The 22,532-nt window shown below is 44.2% G+C and overlaps 1 protein-coding gene across 4 annotated transcripts in view; it reads left to right on the top strand.

Moving 5' to 3' along the window:
- Positions 1-3,006: 3,006 nt before the first annotated feature.
- ebf2 (EBF transcription factor 2) overlaps positions 3,007-22,532 on the top strand; it is a 35,281-nt gene continuing 15,755 nt past the window's right edge. For 2 of the 4 annotated variants that reach the window (XM_015973054.3, XM_015973052.3), the window contains exons 1-6: positions 3,007-3,328; positions 4,721-4,877; positions 6,482-6,539; positions 7,636-7,691; positions 7,810-7,883; positions 9,144-9,212. In XM_015973054.3, coding sequence (XP_015828540.1) covers positions 3,195-3,328; positions 4,721-4,877; positions 6,482-6,539; positions 7,636-7,691; positions 7,810-7,883; positions 9,144-9,212 — 548 coding nt within the window. In that variant the 5' untranslated portion in view covers positions 3,007-3,194. Of the gene's footprint in view, positions 3,329-4,720; positions 4,878-6,475; positions 6,540-7,635; positions 7,692-7,809; positions 7,884-9,143; positions 9,213-22,532 lie in introns of all 4 variants that reach the window. The other 2 variants (XM_015973053.3, XM_015973051.3) reach the window with 1 other exon arrangement.

Raw genomic sequence — 22,532 nt, 5'->3', positions numbered from 1 at the left:
GCAGGATTGTCAAAATGCATGGGACATTTCAGGGAATATCTGAAGTTAATCTGAAGTTAATACAGAAAGTCATGCAGAGCACTGGAGCTTCGAAGACATTAATAATGCATGGCCGGTGGGTTTGCAGACTTAGTCAAACCAGCTGCAGTGAAGAGAGAAAGTTGTGAATGAGCAGATGTTAAACTGCATCCAAATTATGCTCCCATTACCACAAAAACGCAAATGACTCATTCCAAGGAAGCAATGCGCAGCTCAGATCAAACTGATCTTGTCCATCAGTTGGTCCTCTTAGAGTTAGACTGTTTAATCTTTGTGACCAACTTTTGCATCAAAGCTTTTTTTTACCTACAATATTTTTATTTAAATTGGAGGAAGAAAGACGCCAGATAACCGATGGTTTAGCTATATTGAGAAATGAGGCTGAAGGCGGTCCCGTTTTAATTGCGCATATCGACAATCCCGCAGGGATCTGCATCCTTCCCCAAAAAGGTAAACAACAAATCAGCGCAATATATGGAGATCGATAGGTGACGTGGTGGGTCGCATTAGTCCTCTTGTTTTCTGCAGAGAGGAGGAGAGAGACGGCAACCAGCTGCTGCGTCCACACACACACACACACACACACACACACACACACACACACACACACACACACACACACACGCACACGCACACGCACACACGCCACGCCCATCCTGACCTCCGTGGACACAGTGCCATCCACACAAAGTGGCTCTGCGTGTCCCATGGGAGCAGGAGAATGCTGGAGAGGACGAGCGGCACACGATACCCCATTGTTTAGTTTAGTAGTCACTGATCCCCCCCCCCCCCCACACACACCCCACTCCCTCCAAAAAAAAAAAAAAAAAAAACACGGGCTGACCGTCTCAGCGGGTTAAATTGATTAGAAAGACTTTGTGGTTTGACTAATCCTCCATTTTCGCTCCGTCTCTGCGCTTCAGTAAATCAGAAAACGCACGCACGCACGCGCACACTTAAAGAGAAAGTCCTGCAGGTTGTGATGATGAAGCATCACACAGGTTGAAGGAAAGAAAATTTTGATCTTTAACAAACTGTGGAAAGTTATAAAACAAGCCGGAGACGCCTAGGTTGAACACTGTTTAAAAGTTTGATCAAAGCTTTGACAGCAGATCATTTCAGGATTTCGGTATTTCAGGGTATACATTTTTCGAGATGTTTGCCAAATTTGTAGACCACAAAATGTGATTTTCGTTACATACAAAATATAATTTTTTGTAAACGTTTACTCCTCAAAATAGTTCCAAATGCATATTGGTAAAAGATTGCTAACGTATCAATCTACACAAACAAACTGCTGGGAGACGCAATTGGGGACAGCTTCAGGCTGCAAATAGCTCCTGTGCCACAGTCACGCCCGATTAAAACTTTTACATGACTCCTCTTTGAAATACATCAGAATTTTAAACTTTATTGTTTCTTTACGCATTTAATTTTCTGGTTGTTTTGTGTGTTTGTGCGTTTTTCCTCTTAATCTGCAAGCTCAAAACCTCTAAAACCAAAGAGAACCTTTAATTTATTTGATGGAGTAAAGGAATGTAACGAAAACAACGCGTCATCTTGCGCAGGTTGACGTGGTTTTGGGGGTTAAGTACAGCTGTCGGTCATCGGTGGAGGTGTGAGGCGACAGGGCGGAGACTCGGTCTCAGGATTCCCCAGGACTGCGCTCATAATTGGGGGAACATCTGACTTTATCCCGCGTTGGCAGATGGTGGGTTGAGGCGGGATCCAAAGGGGGGAGAGATTTACATTCATTGTCCGGGCGCACAGAGACAATGGTCCCGGTGAGGGGCAGGATGGAGAAAAAAACTTTCCTTTTCAGAAGCAGACGAATAAGGGAAATTGATTTCACGGCAAATGTTCCCAAAACATGACGGGAGTTAAAATAATTAAAATAAACAAGTTCAAACTATAAAAGTTCAGAACATTTTAACGACGATTAAATCATTTAACACAAACACCTTTTAAACATCGCATCATTTTGTTTGATCTGCATAAACCATCCTAAAGTAACTGAAGAGGTATAAGGCTGCATGCCCCGTGTCTCATTTCATGACTCAGAAACTGAGAAGATGGTCTCTTGTACTGATTAAGAACTCATTTCGGGCTCCGCCAGGCAGGAGACCAAGACGCCAATCAGAGCGCAGCCCCGTCGGCTGCTGTTGGAGATTGATGGACCAACCAGACGGTCATTGTTTCCACTGACACTGATGCGATGCCTCCTCAGCGGAATCAGTGCGCGCTGAGACGCAGACGCTGACGCTAAATGCGCGCCCCTTGTCGAGAGCGCACTTGTGTTAAACGCTGACTTGAATGAATGGAGCTAACTGGATTTTCTTCAGCTGAGCGCAGGATAAAGCAGGAGCAGGCAGAGCGGAATATAAACTCAAATAATCACAAATAAATAAAAACAAACATTATTTTAGGAGCTCTGTTGAGATAATCTCTTTTTACGCACAAATAAAAAGCATATATTTTTTGTCAAATTTGATTTCTGCTCAATCAAATTTTTGTGATTTTTAAAGAAACGTTTCCTAAATTTACAAAAAGTTTGCTGCGAGTTTCACTGCAGATTCTGAATCGGGCAAATAACGGATGCACTTTACACCAATGAGAGCATCCATCTCCACAATCGGTCCCCCATATGGCACTTAGCCCCTCCTCCACGCTCCATCCCGACTGGGTCTCATTCATGCTTTTAGACAGCGGTTCACTACAAGTCTGCTGGCCCCAGGATCAACTGTTTTGATCCGATCAGGCCTCACGACAAAGGAAGACGAGGAACTTTTGAAGAATATTCCAGGTCTAAGTTGCGTTCTGGAGCAGATGGAGCGGCTGGATCAGCTGCGCTGGAACTGACGCTGGACGCATGTGCGCTCGGACAATGCTCTTAATCTCTGGAGAAATATATCTGCAATCATCGTCTAAACCTCGAAAGTCTGAGTGGATTCCTGCTGAGCCCAATATTAAGTCCTCACACAGCAGCAGTGATTTATTTTTTAAACTCCACTGAAGCTGATTTCCAGTGGAGCGCAGCGCCCTGAAGTAGACCTTCTGTTGTTTACTGAAGTGCTTTTGCTGTCCAGCTTTTTTTCTCTCTCGAAGTAAAAACAAACAAACATCAGAGGCGCAGAAGCACCAGGACAGGACTTTAAATGTTCGGGATCCAGGAGCAACTGATCCGAGAAGTGAGCGGAATAAAAGAGAGGAATCTTGGGGAGGAGATGGATCCAGTCCGGTCCTGGGTGCGTAATGTTGGGGTTGTGGATGCGAACGTTGCAGCGCAAAGGTAAAAGGAAAACTCAAGTTATGATGTTACACAACTTTTCTCACGATTGTTAGAATTTGAAGTAAACACATTTTAACGTCTCAGAGTCGGACGGCAGGTTTTTCCATAAATAAAATAACGGAAACCGACTTGTTGCAAAATAAAAATCTAGCAGCTCACCTTGAAGCGTTTTTACTGGTTTATCACACAATGTTTTACATTAATACAATCAGGAGGTGCAGCCGTTAAATGATTGTCACGTTGATGTTTTGCCTGATCACAAAAACTAATAAAATGCGACAATTTTTGAAAATGCACAAAATATGTTTATTTTTTGGGTTTCTTTCACTTGGCTTACCTTTTCATTTTTTCTGGAAAAAAAGTCCACATTTGATAAAAGTCTGTTTCTGATTTGTTTGAAAACTGTATTTTCGTTGTAAATTATTCGCACAATGATGTCATCTGACTTTCTGAAGTGTTTCCGTTTTATCTCTTGAAAAGTTTTCATTTTTATGACCAACTCGCGCTTTAAAGCTGTTAAATCTGCAAACGGAACCAAGCGAAGATGACGGATTTAAAAGCCGAAACTCAAACGGAACCATGTGGATGGAATTGCGTCATAATCTATTAATTACATCGTGGAAATTTCAGCACGTGTTTTAGCATTTATTTGCATTGGATTCAATTCAAATGTTACTTCAGAAAATTCTGAAAAATAAAGAAAAGTGAATTAAAAAATGAATACAATCTGATTATTTTATTTTGGGATTTAAAGCTTCATCAGAAGAAACAACATTTATGAAATAATGAAGTCTGGATTATCCGGGAGGACATTAAATGGGTAATTTCTCAGCAGAAGTTCTTTTTAAACAAGGTTACATCAGACCTTTAACCCTTTCTTTACCAAATCAAGGTGAGGATGAGAACTAACAACTATTAACCTGTATTGTCATTTTTATTAAAATGCTCCTTAATCAATTTTTTAAATTGTAATGTTCAGCAAAATTTCAACCATTTTCCCCTTTTAAGCTTTTTCCAGAATTGTTTTTTGTACTTGAAAAATAGTCATTTTAATTTATAGACTATTAAAATATTATTTAATAAATATTAGCAAAAATAATAAGTTTTGTGACAAATTCAAGTACTTTGTTTCATTAAGGGTTAATTTTTATTATAGTGAGTCATAATGATCTTACATGTATTTCTGCAAATAAGTTTTTATTATTTACTTAACTTTAAAAAAGCATGTATAACTTTGATTTGTACTAAACTCATTAAAACATATTTTCACACTCAAACTGTTTCTGAAATTTGTCACAGTAAAATCAAACAAATCCAGCTGAACAAAAGAGCAGTTTGCTAAGCAGAAGTCAGAGGTTTCAGAGGACTGATCTTCTCCTGTTGTGTCCTCAGTGGAGTCGCTCTGTCAAGAGCTCATTTTGAGAAGCAGCCGCCCTCAAATCTCCGCAAGTCCAACTTCTTCCACTTTGTCCTGGCACTCTATGACAGACACGGCCAACCTGTGGAGGTGGAGAGGACGGCCTTTGTGGACTTTGTGGAGCACGAAAAGGTGTGTGAGACTTTCTGCTTTATAGGACCTCACCCATCTGATAAAGAAGAAAGCACAAATACTAGTAGAAAGTGTTTTTAGCTTTAACCAGGTGCTACACTTGATCTTCCCCAGTAAAGCCAAGCGTATCGAACAGCTGACGGCTACACGTTTACACAAGCTTTACCCTCATGAGCTGGTGATGTGGGATTGAAAAAGAATATCTAATGACTAATTAGCAGCTTGCCTCATTAGGGGGACATCACAACTTTTTTAAAATGCAAATGATGCTTGCTCCTGCTAAGATACACACTGAACCAATCATCAAAGTGTCTTTCCCTTCATGCCCACTCCAATACTCCAAATCCTTTTGCAGGAGGGAGACAAATTCCTCAAGATGACCAAAAATAAGAACGGGTTGGACGTGGAGACAGTTTTAGACGCTGAGGGAAGAGGCCGGAGCGAACCTGATGTTTAGTGTTGATGGATGAATTCTGCCTTGTGTGTGAGAGGAGGAGGGAGGTAGAAGGGGGTGAGAATCTCCTGAGGTGAGGTTCCAAAAAGGGGGACACCATCCTGTCAAGTGAAGTTCAAGCCCAGCTTCCTGGGCTATAATTGATTTGAGCGGCGGTGCTAATGCCAGGGCGGAAAGCTGTCACCACGCTGCTCGTTGTGCCACACAGGCCAGCTCACACTCACATCATGACAGTGGAGAAGTTCATTTTCTGCATGGTTACCCTGGCATCTGTTTTTGCCTCATAATTATGCGGCAGTAAACCGATGGCATGGCAAAATAAACGCTCCTCCGAGTGCATTTGCAAACCCTATGAAGCCAGGCAGCCATCTATCACCTGTTGGGCCTCAGTCGCCCTCCTCATATTAAGTTTTGAGCTCACTTCATCATCCTGCATCTTAATTTCTATTCTTCTCCTTCCCTTCCCATCTCGTCTCCCTGGTTTCTCTTCTCCCCCACACAACCTCCATGCTCTTTTCTTGAGCTCATCTGTGCGATGCCAGCCTCCTGGGTTATTGGACCAGAGAGCATTCCTTTGAGACCACTTAGAAAGACCAAGAGAGGTAGAGGAAGAGAAGGGAAGAGGCGAAACAAGAGCCAAAGAGGAGAGCCGGTAGTGGGGAGAGCCATGGGCGAAGGAGGGATGGTGGAAAAGAAGTTTTTATGTCAAGGTCGAATGGTGCTCACACACACACACACACACACACACACACACACACACACACACACACACACACACACACACACACACACACACACACACACACACACACACACACACACACACACACACACACACACACACACACACACACACACACACACACACACACACACACGCTGCAGAAATGACCGTTACATTACATTTCAGTGTTTTAGGAGGTTTGTGTCAGAAATCCAGGTCAAGGGCTCAGCTTCATTCAAACGAGTCCCACGTGAACTCTGATCTCTGAGCAGCTCCGTGGAAAAAGACGAGCTCCAGGATTATAACCGACTAAATGTGCTTAACCCGGTGTGCTGATGCCCAGCTGTGCTTTTACACGCCCCAGTGTACTCACCTGCGTGCTCCCTGCTTCTCTTTGTGTGTGTCCCATCTTCTTCCAAGGAACAGACGGGAGAAAAAACAAACAACGGCACTCACTACAAGCTTCAGCTCCTCTACAGCAATGGTGAGTGGCGGACAAACTCGACTTTATTGAGTGGAAGGATTGTTTTAGTGAAAAAAATAAACTTTCTTCCTCAGAGCTCACCTGCATCTCATTTTCTGTTGTTTTTTTTAAATTTCTGCAAACTTTAAGGCTCTTTTTACAGGAAAAGTGAGTAAAATGTTGCCATATCAGATCCCCTCGTCCTCCTCTCCAACTCTCCATCCCCCCAGCCTACGTTCCTTCCACATCAGATCTGGGGATGCAGAGAAAATTTCTGTTTCCCATGAGCCACTGCTGCTCCTGCTCTGCCATCACGCTGGCACCCATGGGATGGAAGATAAAAGACGTGCTCTCCAGCAGCCCCCTCATTCACACGCAGACACACACACGTACATGCAAACACTCCAAAAGCACCCCAAGCCATTTCAAAGGCATCTGGATAGAGACTTTGATGAGAGGAACACATTTTAAACGCAGCATCCTCTCTTCTTGTCTCCAGAAACGTTTTGTTACATGTTGTTTCCTTCTGTGGAGTCTATAAAGCATTTAAAGGTTTAGGCGTTTTGGAAAAGTCTCACTAAGAGACTTAAAAGTTTGCAAAAAATCTTAAAAGACAAAACTAGTTTTACCTGTTGGTTCTATATGTTTTCCGGAGCAAATCCAGTAACAACCAGAAAAAGCACATCCTGATAAATCGTGAGAAAAATATTAAATTATGGCCTTACAGCAGGACACAAGTAATGTTTGTAAAACATCAAATAACTCTCAATCCCCTAGAAACCAATACGAAAAAAGAGAGCATGCCAATTCCACTGGATGGAGATCAAAACATTCGGAAATTGTTTTCTATCATAAATCTGCTCAGTTTATTTTGAGAATCCACATCTTAGAGAGTTTAAAGCAGATTTGGGAATTAAACGACTCCCTCTGACATATTATGTTGTTTTATCAAACATTTCCAAATCATAATGGGTGACATAGTTCTTGATTTATTATTGATTTATTTTCTGCATGATTCTAGCTTTAAGTAAACACCAGGGCCAAAATGATCCGCTTTCATTATGCGATTAAAATCTGTTGATAAAGTCTCTGATCGGACGTTTTTTTTTTTGTTCAGGGGTTCGTACCGAGCAAGATCTGTACGCGCGGCTCATCGACTCCGTCACCAAGCAGGTTGGTAAACTTTCCTTAAACCCCCTAGATGGAATTCAAAGTTGGTCCCAGTAAAACCAGCTCATTTATTCTACGTGAAACTGAATCTGTCCCACTGGTCCTGGCTTCCTTCCCTCAGCCCATATCGTATGAGGGACAAAACAAGAATCCTGAAATGTGCAGAGTTCTGCTCACACACGAGGTTATGTGCAGGTGAGCGACACACACACACACACACACACACTGATTGAAATCGTCGCCCACAGGGACCAAATCCAAATATCCATTACTCTCTTTCACTCTGTTATTCTTCGTCAGTTTGAAATGCGTTTTCGGTGTGACGCTCGGGGCTTTGGCTTTTCTGAAAACGCGCCTGTTGTTGGACTATGTCTGGCTTGTCTGTCATCATCCTTGTTACAGTGGTGCCCCCCACCCCAGCGTTCTGATGCAGCGCAGCATGTCATTCGTCCAGCTCCTGTTACTTCTTGGACCTCTTCTCATTCTGGCCCAAGATTCTTCATTCAGGCTTCAGCGAACAGCTAAAAACTGTTCAGGGGAACAATTTCCCATCAGCCTAATAAAATGAACTGTTCTCTTTTAGCCAAGGCAGCGTTTGTTAATGTAGAGTGACAGGTGTGGGTTTTAATGGAATGAAAAGTTTGGTACGTTTGTTTTTAGTGGAGTCAGGCTTGGGTTGTTATTGGGTGATGGAAGGGAATGAGTGAAGTGAAGGTCTGGTCTGAAAGTGAGGAAGTGACCTAGGGTTGGGAGGCAGCAGGGGCGAGGATGAAGACCCGGGACATGCGGAGAGGAACCGAGACGGGCCGGGTTCTGCCCATTGTGTAGTCAGCAGATGCCCGAATGTGACTCACAGCTGGCTAATAACAGAGCCGGGGAGGCAGAGGGCAAGCGTCACAGCTGGGGAGTGAGGCCGTCTGACAGGGGGGCGGAGGGGGGAAGGGCCGGGCCAAGCTGGGACACGGGAGGGCTGAGGCGAGGTGTAGGGGTGGCAGATGGTTAGGGGTGGGGGCACCTTTGTTATGCAGTGAAGGGGACTTTGGGAGAGGGGGGTGGCTGGCCAGCAGGCTCCTCGGACAGGACTGCTGACGAATGGTAAGGTAGTGGGACAGTGTGTATGTGTGTGTGTGTGAGTGTGTGTGTGAGCTGCATGGGGGTTGAGTTTGATTTCAGAATCAATGTGACAGATTGCCTGGCTGGCTTTTCACTTCTGAATGGTCTCTCACTGTTTGTAGGGTGTGTTGTTGTACCTTTTCTTCCTCTTTTTATTCCATTGTCTCGTCCTCCCCTCCCCTCTCATGCCTCCTTTGTGCGTTTCTGGATTTTGGCCGACCGCGGGGCAGAGTAGTCTGGGCTAGAAGCTTTGACAAATGTTGGGCTACTCCAGCTTAACGTTTTAGCCTCCAAACACTGACTTTCCCCCTCTTTTCTCTTGGTCTGTTTCCACCCCATCAGTCGCTGTTGTGAGAAGAAAAGTTGTGGCAATCGGAACGAGACCCCCTCCGATCCGGTCATCATCGACAGGTAATAAGATCCAACCACACTATGTTTATAACAACACAGACAAGCACTTCTCCACAAAAACAGAACGTTTAGTCGTCCCACCTGAAGCCTGACATAAACTAAGATTCTTCCTTGGATCTGAAGCACAATCTTTCACTCCTCTGGTTGTAATAAATGTTCACCCTGACAGCCGGTTACCAGCTCTAATGGTGGATGACCACCTCTCTAATCAGCGTGTGTGAGAGTCTTCACGTCCACAGCTTCCTGGAGGTCTTCCAGTGTCTGCTTGGCATTACCCTGAGTGATGAACCGCTCACGAGCAGAGCATTCACGTGAAATAGTTTCTCTGTGATGTCACAGGTGCAACCTTCATCACCTCTTCCTCACTCACTCCCACCTTTCTGCTCCTCTTCTTCCCCACTATTGTCTGTCAAGGAAACACCCACTTCTTATACGTCAAGGGCCCTTTTCTCTCCCCTCCTCAGTTCAAGCTGGCTGGCTGTTGACAGTGAGTCTCGGAGGATCTCGGCTGAAGATGGTTTTCATACAACGAGAAAAAAAATTGGGCTGTTGTCTTTTGAATCTTCCCAGAATGCATCCCGCCAGCTGTTTTCCTCGTTTTCGGAGGCACGTTACGCATAACTCCATCCACCTCGTGTTTTCATGCTTCTTCCTAACATGGCGGAGCATCTTGTGGTGTTTGTTGTTGGCGAGGACGGAGAAATGTTGGTGGCTCTAATCTCACTGAGCTTTTCCACCCTTGCTATAAAATCCTCTCCTGAGGAAACAGCCAATTAGCAGCCAGTTAATTTCTGATAAGCCAGTGGATTTCAGTGCGCCCCCCGTGCCCTTTCATCCAACTTCTTGGGATTTTTTTTGCTTTTGCTAAATAAAGTGAAATGATTGGCAGGGCACAATGTGTGTGTGTCACCAGAGTGTTTGTGTGCGCAGGAAAAGATGTATGTTTTCAGTGTTTGTATCGGGATTCCTTATTTATGTATGTATATAGATGTATGAGCGATTGCCTATGTGTCTCCGTGACCCTTCCTCTGACCTTTCCCCCAGTCACTGCTTGGAGCTTAAATTATTCATGTTCGTATGGATGTGTGTGTGTGTGTGTGTGTGTGTGTGTGTGTTTCAGTGGTTCCAATAATCAGCCTCCTGCTCCCAGCCCCAACACCTGTTCTCCAATTAACATGCAGCGTGCTGGGGGCCCACTGGCTCCAGTCACCCAGCCACTGCTTTCCACCCCTTTATTCTTGATTCTCACACCCTCCTCTGCAGCCTCAGCGTGGATCTGCACCTCCACTCACCCTCTCTTGCTCTTTCCATTTGTTCTGTTTTCTTACTATTTTAACTCTCTATTTCCTAAATCCTCTTTTCTTTCTCCTTTCCCCAGTGTCTCACCCCCCCCACTCCCTATAGTCAGTCTAATTTTGTCATAATTAGGGGGTGTCATTAGGACACCTACCCAAGCACAAGGGAGTTTGCAAATCCCCAAACGGCCCAAACCCCCACTTTTCTAATCTCCTTTCCATATTGTTTCAGTTTTCTCCCCCCCACCACCTCTTTTCTCCTCTTGCTTGCTGCCTCCCCCCTCCTAATCCTGATTTGAGAGAAAAGAGAAAGAAGGGAGATCACAGCTGATCCATAGGGAGGGGTGGAGGGACGGAGGGTGGAGGGACGGAGGGATGAAGAGGGCAAAGGGGGCCGCTCACAAAGAGATGAGTCAAGTTGCTTATGAGAGCGTATTATCTAATGCCCCGCTGCCTGCTGTGTCTAATGGTTTTACATCTGTATGATCTTAACTCTGGTGAACTGCTCCATCCCCGTTTGCAGAAGGCCGCTTGTCTCTGACTGATGGAGTGACTCGGTCACTGATTGGTTTGATGATTGATCAGTGAAGAGAAGAAGGTTCATCATCCAACTCCTTCAGTCAAGCTCTTAATTCTAACTGGACCTTTGAGGCTGTAACAGAAAACACAAAATGCTCACAGCTACTTCAGAATTAACGTTAAATTTATAAATCAAATCAGCAGGTGGCCTTTCCCCCCAAGCTAAACTTAATATTTCTCGCCAGATTTAGCATTTCCTTGTGTCCTCTATATTAACCTGAGCAGATCTCTTTATGGCAACGTTATTACCACGCTGACCTCTGACCTCTGGGGAGCTATATTGGTTCTGGGCCAAATCTGGCCTCAGTATTTATGAGTAAACCACCGGTTTTACAATGGAGACAAGCAGATGTCAGTATTAGTCTATGTGGTTTTGGTGGAAGGGGGTCAGCTTTCAGTGTGTATGTGTGTGTGTGTGCTTTTAAATTTGGCTAAGAAGCAGAGATCAATAGCTGGTCATAAGGAGTGTGTGGAGGGATCTGTCGTAAGGCCTTGTGAGGGGCATTCGGGTGATCAATGGTAGGCACTATCTCACTAATTGATCGTGTTTCTAAGAGGTTTCTTTTAACAAGCCGGTGGTCAGAGAAAAGAAGAATAATCAATAAGAATTTTCCAATGCTATCAATAAGACCCTTCCTCCTCTAAGCTCAAAACGAACTCACACTGATCATTTTTGAATTCTGAGAAAAGCCAAAAACATCCAGGCATCGTTTCGTTGTGACTTTATTAAAATGTTGCGGTCTGAGTTGATCGTTTAGATGTTGATTAGTTGTCCTGAAAAAATGACTCGGCTCCAGCAGGAATCCATTTCTCTTGATCTCAGGTTGTGGGTGGTATTGATCTGTTTGTAGTTTTGGTTCTAGTTACGTGCGTCTACCACAGGTTCATCTGGTGTCCAACTAGTGAGCAGACTGTTTTAGTTGTCTTCCCTCACAAACCAGTAGGTAGGAAACTGCTTTAAATGAATCTCAATCAGAAAACAACAGAAGTTTAATGCATCATCTTGCTTTTATTTGCTAAAGTCTTCATATTCTCAAACCCAACCACACAGAAAGTGTGACAGCATATTCACTATTCATTTGTCGCTTTCTGTCTAGTCTGTGATTTTGTCGTAAATCAGCCATTGCATCTGTTTAACAAATAAAATGATGCATAATGATGCGGGACTTTCACATGTTTCCTACCTGCCCTGACAGTACGCTACAGTTTCATCTTGTCCCACTAATGGTGGGGAGCAGCGGTTTCCTCATCCTCCCACTTGAGCCAAAAGAAAAAAGAAAGACTGCAAGAGTTTGGGAAAAGAACATTAAACTATCAGCCAGAGAATAAATGCAGCAACATTTTTTGGAGCGTGTCAGAGGTCGAATTCTTTCCCTCTCCCAGAAGCATACTCAAAATCAGCCGCCAACTCGTCCTGTTAGGTCGTCATAAATGCACTTTGGAGTTTTATGTGTGAGACAATAATGTCAACTCTGGAGAGTTTTCTCACACTCCTTGTGAAAGATTTCTAGACGGACGCTGCCCTGCTGGACACGTGTGATCATCTCCTGATTCATGAAGATTATTTGTCATCTGAAGGTTAATGAAGAGCTGGAGGAGCAGAGAGTCGAATTCTGGATTAATCATGTCAGAAAACACGACTCAGTGTAACAACAACAATAATCACAATAAGTAGGGATGTTTGATATTATCGGTCTTCCGTTAATAATCTAAAATGGTTTTGCTTTTCTTTTTTTATGAGGGGACGACAGATTACATCGGTATTGGTTATCGTGACATCATCTTGACATTCTTGTCCATGCCTTTGTGACGACTAGACTGGACTACTGGAACACCCTGTATGCGGGCGTCAGCCAGTCTTTACCTGCAGCTGCATCTTTTAACTGGTACTCACAAGGACGAGCATATTTCACTGATCCTATCAGCCCTTTATTAGTCAGGTACTGAAATGATTTGAAAATTTTGCCATTTGTTTTTAAAAGCCAAAATGGCCTTGCCTCACACTACCTGCTGGAGTTACTGACTTCACCTGTGACTGTGCGGTCTCTCCGATCAGCTGAACGTGGGCTACTCGTGGTTCCTCAGACCAAACGCAAAAGCAGAGGAGAAAGAGCTGTAATCAGTTCCAGGCTGTGGAGCAAGCTGCCTACAAAACACTTGTTGTGTTTAAATCTCGCCTGAAGACTCACCTTTTATCTTTGGCCTGCGATTGAAGTGGTTGGTTTCACCGTGACTTGTAGAGTTTCTTCCTTCCTTTTTACATGTTTTATTGTAAAGCCCTTTTGGTATTTTGGTTGGCTGATTTTATTAGATGCATAGATGCATGAATTAGTTCATATCGGCCGTTTAAATCAGGCATTTGGATTTGAAGAAGTAGAAGTTGTAGATGAGATTATGATAGAGCAGAGGAAGCGTTTTGTTACTGGAGATGTATTTAGACTTTTTTATGACTTGTGACTTTGTTTTCTTAAGGTGTAAGATACATGCTTATGACGTTCTCGGCACAAAATCCCTCTCACATAAATCATTTTCAGTACCTTCCAGAATGAGCCGTTTCAGGGCTCTGTCTCTTTACTAGGGTTTCACATTTGGGTTTCACACTCACTGCCGACTAACTGTCCGGCTGAAGTTCACGCCCACCTGTAGAATCAGCCAGCAGCGGCTTCCCGCATGCGCGATTCATCATCAGTCTGGATGCAGTTGCGTAAACATCTTCTCTGACTGCTGCTCGGAACCACTGCTCCAGTTGCGGCAACATGAGGACAGACTGATGTGAGGAGCACACAGCTAGAGAGTAGGAAGCTGTATTCTCAAAAATTAACACTGCTAATGTTTTGTTGACTAACACAAGGAAGACAACATGCACTTCTCCGCTCGTATTTAGCCCCGCCCATGTACTCAGAGACCTTGGCGTTCTCGAGAAGGCTGTGTGAACGACAGACATCCCGGTCTGAACAAAACCTGGCTACGTGGGGGGTCATCTGGCCAGGCCAGATGTGAAAACAAGCTGAAGGTGACCATGCCCACCCTCCCCAACTCAGGCTGCTATAAAGCCGGGCGTACACTGTGCGACTTTTTCACTTTTTTGAGCCGATTTTCCAGTCGTGCGAGAAGCCACGACATCGGGGCGAGTTTTGCGCCGAGCGGTCGTGTAGTGTACAGGGGGTTACGAGAGGCGATTAACACCACGTGACCAGCCGCCGATCAGCAGTCGTGAGGTCGCAGGGACTTCTGGTGTGTTTAATATTTCGCTCGTCCCTCGTGAGGGTATCGCACTGTTGAAGCGGTGCTGCGAGCAGCTGCGAGCAGCTACGATCCAAAAAGTATCAGAACCGCTCACGGCGCATGCGCGCGCAATCCTGCATCAACGCCGGCCGGTCGCTCGCTATTTCCCTAATAACACATGCTGTTCGTTTTTGTTTCTACACGTTTTTTTTACTCACAAAGATTGTCAAGAAAGCGTGTTTGTCGTGTTCATGTCAAATTAAACTGATCACAAAACACAGATTCACTTTCTTTATTTCGTTTTCCTCATCCAACCCCATAAATCCCTGTGTGTCCTCCTGCAGCACTCCCGAAGGACAACAGGCAAGACAAAAAAAGTCTGACGTGTTGAGTAAAAACTGCTATTTTTAGCACATTTTTAGGGCCGATGTGTTGCTACCAGACGTACAGTGTGAACAGTCAGGTCGCATGCGAGAACTGGGTCGTGCAGTGTGAGCACATGACTCGTGAGATCTGCTCTGCGAGGAAGTCGTACAGTTTGAGCTGAAGCTGAACGCTGCGAGTGAAAAAGTCGCACAGTGTACGCCCGGCTTAAGCTGAGAAGCTTTGATATCTGGGAGGGGCTCTGAGTATAGCTACTGCTCCTCCAACAGCAGCTCTCTCATGCACATGAGAGGTGGATCAATTCTAATTTCACAGTTTGTGACATCACAAATGGGAACTTTTGAAACAGCTTGTTTGAGGTTCAGAATTCCTGAAACCAAGCTCTACAGAAAAGTGGTTTTTCCCATGCTTGGAGTGTTTACAGAGGCAGTAGAGATCCACATGGCAGCACAAAAGGAGGCACAGGCACGGGCGACGGTGGCAAAGGAGTTAAGGGCTCGCCCCGTAATCGGAAGGTTGCAGGTTCGAGCCCCGCTCAGTCTGTCCTTGGACAAGACACTTAACCCACCTTGCCTGCTGGTGGTGGTCGGAGGGACCGGTGGCGCCAGTGCTCGGCAGCCTCGCCTCTGTCAGTGCACCCCAGGGCAGCTGTGGCTACATCGTAGCTCATCACCACCAGTGTGTGAATGTGTGTGTGAATGGGTGAATGACTGGTTGTGTTGTACAGCGCCTTTTGGGGGGGTGGGGGGACTAGAAGGCGCTATATCAAATACAGGCCATTTACCATTTATATAAGGGAGTTTTGCATAAAATGTCGACTTTAAAATCCTTGCATTAATCTACTGTTTGACATAACCAGGATTTAAGTCAAAGAAATCTTTAACCAATTTTTTAATCCAAGCAAGAATATAACCAGGTTTAGAAAAATCAGACAATTATTCCTAAAAGGAGTGACTTTTTTTTAAAACATGCTGAGTGGTGCATGGGCTGCATGGTGGCGCAGTGGTTAGCACTGTTGCCTCGCAGCACGAAGGTTGCGGGTTCGAAACTCGGCTCGGCTGCAGCCTTTCTGCGTGGAGTTGCGTGTTCTCCCCATGCATGCGTGGGTTTCCTCCGGGTACTCCGGTTTCTCCCACAGATCACAACATGCCCTATAGGTTATGAATTGTGAGTCGCTTTGGATAAAAAGCGTCTGCTAAATGAATAAATATAAACATAAACATAAAATCTACACAAAGTAAGAGAACAAGAATATTTATTTGGTTTTCTCTTGGCTTCAAAAAGACAAAAGTTAAAAATAACTAAATAAACACACTCTGAAAATAAAAGACATACATTATATAGTGTTGCAGAAAAAGCCCCAAACGACAGACTTTACCTAGTACCAGCTCTACTAACATTAGTTGTAACAGGAATTGAAATTACAAAAAAATAGGGAAATTGGAGAAAAGTGTCTCCAGCTGCTCATTGTTGCTTTTGTAAGCTATTGTAAATGATGAAATCTCTATCTAAAGCTCCAGAGGAGGCTGATTCTTTTCATATTTGAGGTTTTATGCACGCTCATTAATTGATTTACAGTTTGCTCTCCATATTCATCCACATTGTGATGAAGCAGATGCTATTGTGAGATCTTAACGCATACATGCACCAAGACAAAAGTCAGACAAGGTGCACCGCTCAGTCCACTCTCACAGGTTCATCCCTGGTGGGGCTACTTCTGTCCGGTCCCTCCAGACCCCCTGTCAGCCAGCCCCTTGGCGGGAGGGGGGACCAGGCAGCGTGGCGACAGGGCCCTGAGGCTCACACAGTGAAGCGGCACACAGGCTGGACCACTGAGCAGCTGGCACAGGAGCACGGGGATGGCTCCTCCCTTGGGGCACCAAGTAGCAGTAGATTGACACAAAGACAGACAGGGAGAGAAGACACAATGCTGAGAATTTCAAACCCACTGACAGGTACAGCTTCAGACGGCGCGGGGCCTCATTCAGAGTTAAGACGAAAGAAAGGAAGTTCAGGCACCTTTTAGACACGTGGTCTTGTTTGAATTTGGACTGTAGAGTGTGAACAGGAAGTGAGATGAATCTCGCAGATTACAGGTGGCGTCTGTTTTACTCACCACTGCTTTTCCTCACCAAACAACAAAGAGACGATCTGATTTTTTGTTTGTAGACAGAGCTGAACTGACTCTTCCGTGCGTCTCACCTTTGGCTCAGCGGTGAAAAGAAAAATTAGGGACACCCAGAAGACTACTTAAGATGAAAATAAAATGCCATTGTGTGTTTGTTTAGATGTCCTTGGATTTCATGTGAAACTCCAGCTGCTGCCTGTCATTTAATCTCGTATGAGTGTAATCAGAATGTTGTGTGTGGGTGTAGAGTCAGAGGGCAGCTAACGGGGGTATTCAGGAACAAGGGTTGTTTTCTTTGGCTGGATGCTGCAGCTCAAGGAGGAGCTAGAGTTGGTGTTTGTGACTGGGTTTGGTCAAACTCCTTGTTGAGGTCTAAAGTTTCACTAATGACTTAACAATGCCCCCTGGTGCCGGACCGGCCCAGCGAGTCACTTTGTTTCTTTGTTTTTCTGGGACGTGGACGGATGGTGTTTTTCTCTGGGGTTAGATTTCTCTAGAATCCCCCCTTTTCAGAATCCCCAAACCTTTTCAAACACTAATATTTACACATGTGTTGTGTTACTTTAATAAAAGCTGATTGCAGATCGTTGGATAAGCAACTCTTCTAGTTGGTAAAAAGCAGACGCAGCATTAATGAAGCATTTCCACATTTTAACACGTGGGTCATAAGGTCAGATGAAACCAAATTCTCTTTTAATTTTAATTCACTAAAATGCTGTTTTTGTCAATTTGAAATAATAAGAATTAGCTGCACAACAGATTTTGTTGTGCTTTTTTGTTTTACATAGTTATTGCTAAAAAAATCTTTATTTAATTTATAGTTTAGATAATTCTCAGGGTGAATAAATACTTTCATTTATTCTAAAGTGTTCCAAAACCACCTTATTGGCTGAGTTTGATTTTTCCTGTGAAGTCGTATTAAACAAACTAAAGTTTTTGTTTGAGGGTTTGAAATGAAGCATGTTCATCCCAAGTTTAAACATTTAAGAAAAAAGTAGAAATCCCTGCTAACTCCAGCCCTTCTGGACCTAAATACGCTGTATTCATTGTTTTACAGCAACTTTTAACATCCAGCTGTGTTTTATTTGAAGTAATTTGATAGCAAAATGTCAACAGATTGTTGGTTTCAAAGTTCACTTTCATGTTTTTGCTAAAAAGTGTGCAAAGCTAGGGTTGTTTTTTAATTAGATTATGTTAAGTTGAGAAACAAGATAAACATTGATAGAATAGAATAGAATAGAATACTTTATTTGTCAATTTCTTCAAATGTGCTTGTCATACAAAGGAATTGAAATTACGTTTCACACTGTCCCATGCGTAGACATTAACATAAAGTTCAGATGCACAACAATAACAAAAACAAAAAATATCTCTAACAATAAGATAATATTAAACAGGTAAACATCGCTAACAATATACAAAACATATAGCAGCAGGTGTGTGCAATTGCAATGCAGAGGTAGTTTTTTACAATCAGAAATGTTTACCCCGTTCTTGGTTCAACCACTATTTCCTTTTTGTATAATGTGCATGCATGTATGTGTGTGTGTGTGTGTGTGTGTGTGTGTGTGTGTGGAATGTTGGGTTGATTTTTTTTAACCAGTGGGGAAAAAAGTTAAACAAAAAGTTTTTAAACTTTGTAAAAATGTGCTTCTATTAATAAAAAAGAATTTTGAAACATTTCCTCCTTTGTCACAAAAATGTGACGTAAAGAAAAACAACAATGACTGCCGCCTTACTTTATTGAAATATTTTGGAGTGTGCATGTGTGTGTGTGGAGGCACATATGTGTGTGTGTGTGTGCATGCATGTGTATGTGTTTGTAAGTCTATGCATGTGTGCGTGTGTGCCTGTGTGTGTGTGCGCGCGTGTGTGCATGCATGTGTGTGTGCGTATGTGTGCGTGAGTGTGGGTGTGTGTGTGTGTGTGTGTGCGTGTGTGTGTGTGTGCGTGCACATGCGTATGTGTGTGTGTGTGTGTGTGTTGTGGTCCTGATGAATCTGTCAGGACTCAGGGCAGGGGGTGATGTGACTGCTGACAGCCTCCCAGCAGGCCTGCTGGGAGCCCCGCTAGTGTGTGTGTGCCCTCCATCAGCCCCCCCCCCCAGCCACCCGGCTCTCCTTCCCCTCGCTCCGTCCTCGGCCCTCACACATTTGCTGTGTATTAGCCACGGACAGTAAATTACAGCACCCTGTATGTCTGAATGATTCCAGTCCCATATCTCCACGCGTTCCTCCTCTCTCCCCCTTCAGCATCATTATCCAGCTCACCTTCTCTCCCGCTTTTGTGTACTCTCCTCGTTTTCTCCAGGTTTGATCTGTTTTCCTCTCTCTTGTCTGTCATATCTGTCCTGGCTCTTCGACTCCCTCAACCCTGTCAGATTTCTCTCCTCTGTCTGTCTTCCACTCACTTCTGCTAAACTTCTCATCCCGCGTTCTTCCATTGTGTCACGCTACACAGCGTTCCCTCCCTCATACACCCCCCCTCCAATCTCCATTTACCTTCTTGCAAGCAGGTCCCTGCTGTCTAGGCTTCACAGGTTTCTCAGCAGCTCCTCTTGTCCTTCTTCCTATACCTCCCTCTCAAACCTCTCCTTCACTCTCCCTCTCTTACACCCTCCTCCTCCCTCTTTCTGGAAACAGATGTTGTTTGTCAGATCTTATCATTACTGGCTAATTAAGAAGACATCTCTTCTCCTTCTGTTTTCGCTTCTCCTTCCTCTCCTCTCCCTCTCGGTGCCAGCCTTTGCAGATTCATTGTTCTTCTTAGAAGAAGGTTTAGGTCGGAGTTTCATGCACACATGTTACTGGTAACTCTGATTAGTGGCAGATTGATTGAAAGGGTATTGAAAAAGTAAAACAAGTGCTGTTTAATTGAGGATGACCTTTTGCTGCGTTTGAATCCATCCATTTGTTCTTGTTGCTATATGCATCTCCATCTGACAGTTATGAGAATATGTTTTGAATCTCTGTCCCCCAGGACACACGAGCATGCTGGGAGAGGTCAGGCCACTGATGGGACTTCTATTCCCTGTCCTGGTTGTGAATTCATGTTCTCTAGACTCTGAATATCTGTCCATATCCATCTATTTGGCAGAGTGAATACAGTCCCAAGTGGCCGAGCTCTGTTTGCAATCCTTGCTTTAGGCTTAGCGCTGGAGACAGAAACATTAACTCATTTGGAATGGTTGAAATGCACATTTAGAAGCAGGCAAAAGGTTGTAGTAAAAACCTTTTTGCACCCAAGAGGAGCCTTGTGGAAATGTTGGTGCACCCAGCTTCTTCTCCCTGCTCTGCTGTGCCACAGTCAGTTTTGTTGTTTAGGCATGCCTGCACATTTTACAGCAATACCAAGCTCAATAAATCAGCACCAGTGCTTAAAATGTTTGGCTTTGCCACAGTTCCCAAGTTTAGAGGCTGGGCAGGCGTGAGGCTGCAGGAATGAAGCCAGCCTGGGAGGCAGAGGGAAGGAGGCTGAATGAGGTGCAGCCAGGTTTGTTAGTGCTGCTCATGTGAAACTATACCTGGAGAGGATTTACTTACTGGTTATTTTACCATCATTCAGCCTAGTAAAGTAGCCTTTAAACTACAGAAAATTGTATATTTTTGCTTTTAAATCAAGACAAGACAGAAGTTCTCATCTTTGGACCAGAACTCCAGAAAAGGAAATTGCTTAGTGAATCACCTGACCTGAATGGCATTACATTAATCTCCGAGAACAAAGTGAGGAACCTTGGTGTTATCTTTGACCAGGACATGTCATTCAAATCCCACGTTAAACAGGTTTGTAGGATTTTCTTTTTCCACCTTCGGAATATTGCTAAGAAATCACAATGTAACCATAGACACATTGCTTGGTGTGTGTGTGTGTGTGTGTGTGTGTGTGTGTGTGTGTGTGTGTGTGTGTGTGTGTGTGTGTGTGTGTGTGTGTGTGTGTGTGTGTGTGTGTGTCTGCTCTGTCTTCTCAATCCCCAGTGAGTCGTGGTGGATGGCTGCTTATACTGAGCCAGGATCCTCTGGAGGTTTCTTCCTGTTAAAAGGGAGTTTTCCTCTCCACTGTCGCTATATGCTTGCTTAGTATGAGGATTGCTGTAAAGTCACTGACACTAGTCAGTGACTTGATGCAATTTGCTGGTTTCCTTATATAGGAAACATTTTTTCTGATTGGCTTAATGAACTGACCTGAATTGGAATGTTTATTATGTGAAGTGCCTTGAGACGACTCTTGTCGTGATTTGGCGTTATATAAATAAACTTGAATTGAATTATATAGTTTACTGCTGGATGAAAATAAAATCCCCAAGATTTGTCTGAGGGATGTTTTAGCAGTGAAGTGAGTGAAGCTGAAGTCACAGACATCCCTGCATGTTTTTGGAGGAGGGGAGCTGACTGGAAGGACCGGTGTGAAAGGTCCTGTGGTGGTATGCGACAGAGGGGGTATCAGTTCGTGGAGGGTTTTCTGTGCCCCATTAGCAGTGTCAGAGGTCATGTGCCCCGGGTGTTAACCCTGGTGACCAGTCTAGCTTCCAGTCTGCCAGGGGACCCTGGTCTGGGGGTATTTATTACTTACTGCACCCTCTCCAGCCCCCATCCCACCAACACACACACACAGACATAATCGCTCCCCCTGCAACACAAATCTTTAGATGGAGGAAAACAAATCACCTAAAGTCACTCGTCAGCGAGGGTGCACGTACTAATTGGATGTACATCCATATGGTGGTGCACGCTGACTCATTTGTGGATTTGTGTTTTACTGAGAAACATTTTTGGGTTCAGCACCAATTCATTCACGTCCTAACTCTTAATCTCATGTCAGATTTATTTAAAAACTCAAGTATTTACATGCAGATGGCTTAGACGAGGTATTTTTTTTAGACATCTTTTTTTCCCGATAATGTAATTTCGCATGACTGATTGTTCACACATGGTTGCCTATCTCTGAGTATTTTCATGTGAAGCCATGTGTGTGTGTGTGTGTGTGTGTGTGTGTGGTTTGCATGGCCGTTGTGTGACACATGCATGCATGTATCTCGGCCTGCTGCATGAGTTAGTGCTCTCAGTGTGTGAGTGTGGCAGAGGAAGGTCCTCAGCATGTCAGTATGTTTTAATGCCTCACATCTGGTTTCCTAATTTTCCTCCCTCCAGCTCCCCTCCACCACCATGTCAGGACACTGTTTTGTTTTTTCAGGGTGGAGGTGGGTGGGGGTGAGTGGGTGATGGAGGGGATGTCTGATGAGTGATGGCCTTGCATACAGGACATCAACAATCTCCTTCCCTTCCTCTGTCTCTGCCTCTTCCCTCCATCACCCCTCTCCCGTGTGCAGTCTCTTCATATCGGCGTGATGTTAAGAAGTTTTGCAATGACAGCATCTCATCATCTTCTTACTCTGAAGAGTATTTTTGCACTTTTTCCAGCACTAAAACCAACCCAAAAAGAAGAAAAGCATCTCCTTTTGGAAGGAATTTTCTTTTTTAGCTGTGCTCCTAACAAACTTAAACAGTTATAATTGCACGCTTCAGGAGCTGCTGCCACCAGTAAACCTGCAATGAGCACGGAGGGTGATGTGTTTTACGGCTGTGTGAAAAGGCAGTTTATGTCAACAGTGATTAGTGCTGATGAATGCCTATGAAAGGTTTTGTTAAGCCTAGTTGCTGCTCTGCATGATTGAGGCCATATGTAAAGCAGAGCGTTAGAGTCATGTGTAAC

The sequence above is a fragment of the Nothobranchius furzeri genome, chromosome 17 (assembly GCF_043380555.1).
Source record: "Nothobranchius furzeri strain GRZ-AD chromosome 17, NfurGRZ-RIMD1, whole genome shotgun sequence".
NCBI classification, from domain to species: domain Eukaryota; kingdom Metazoa; phylum Chordata; class Actinopteri; order Cyprinodontiformes; family Nothobranchiidae; genus Nothobranchius; species Nothobranchius furzeri.
This window is presented reverse-complemented; position numbering and strand designations above follow the sequence as displayed.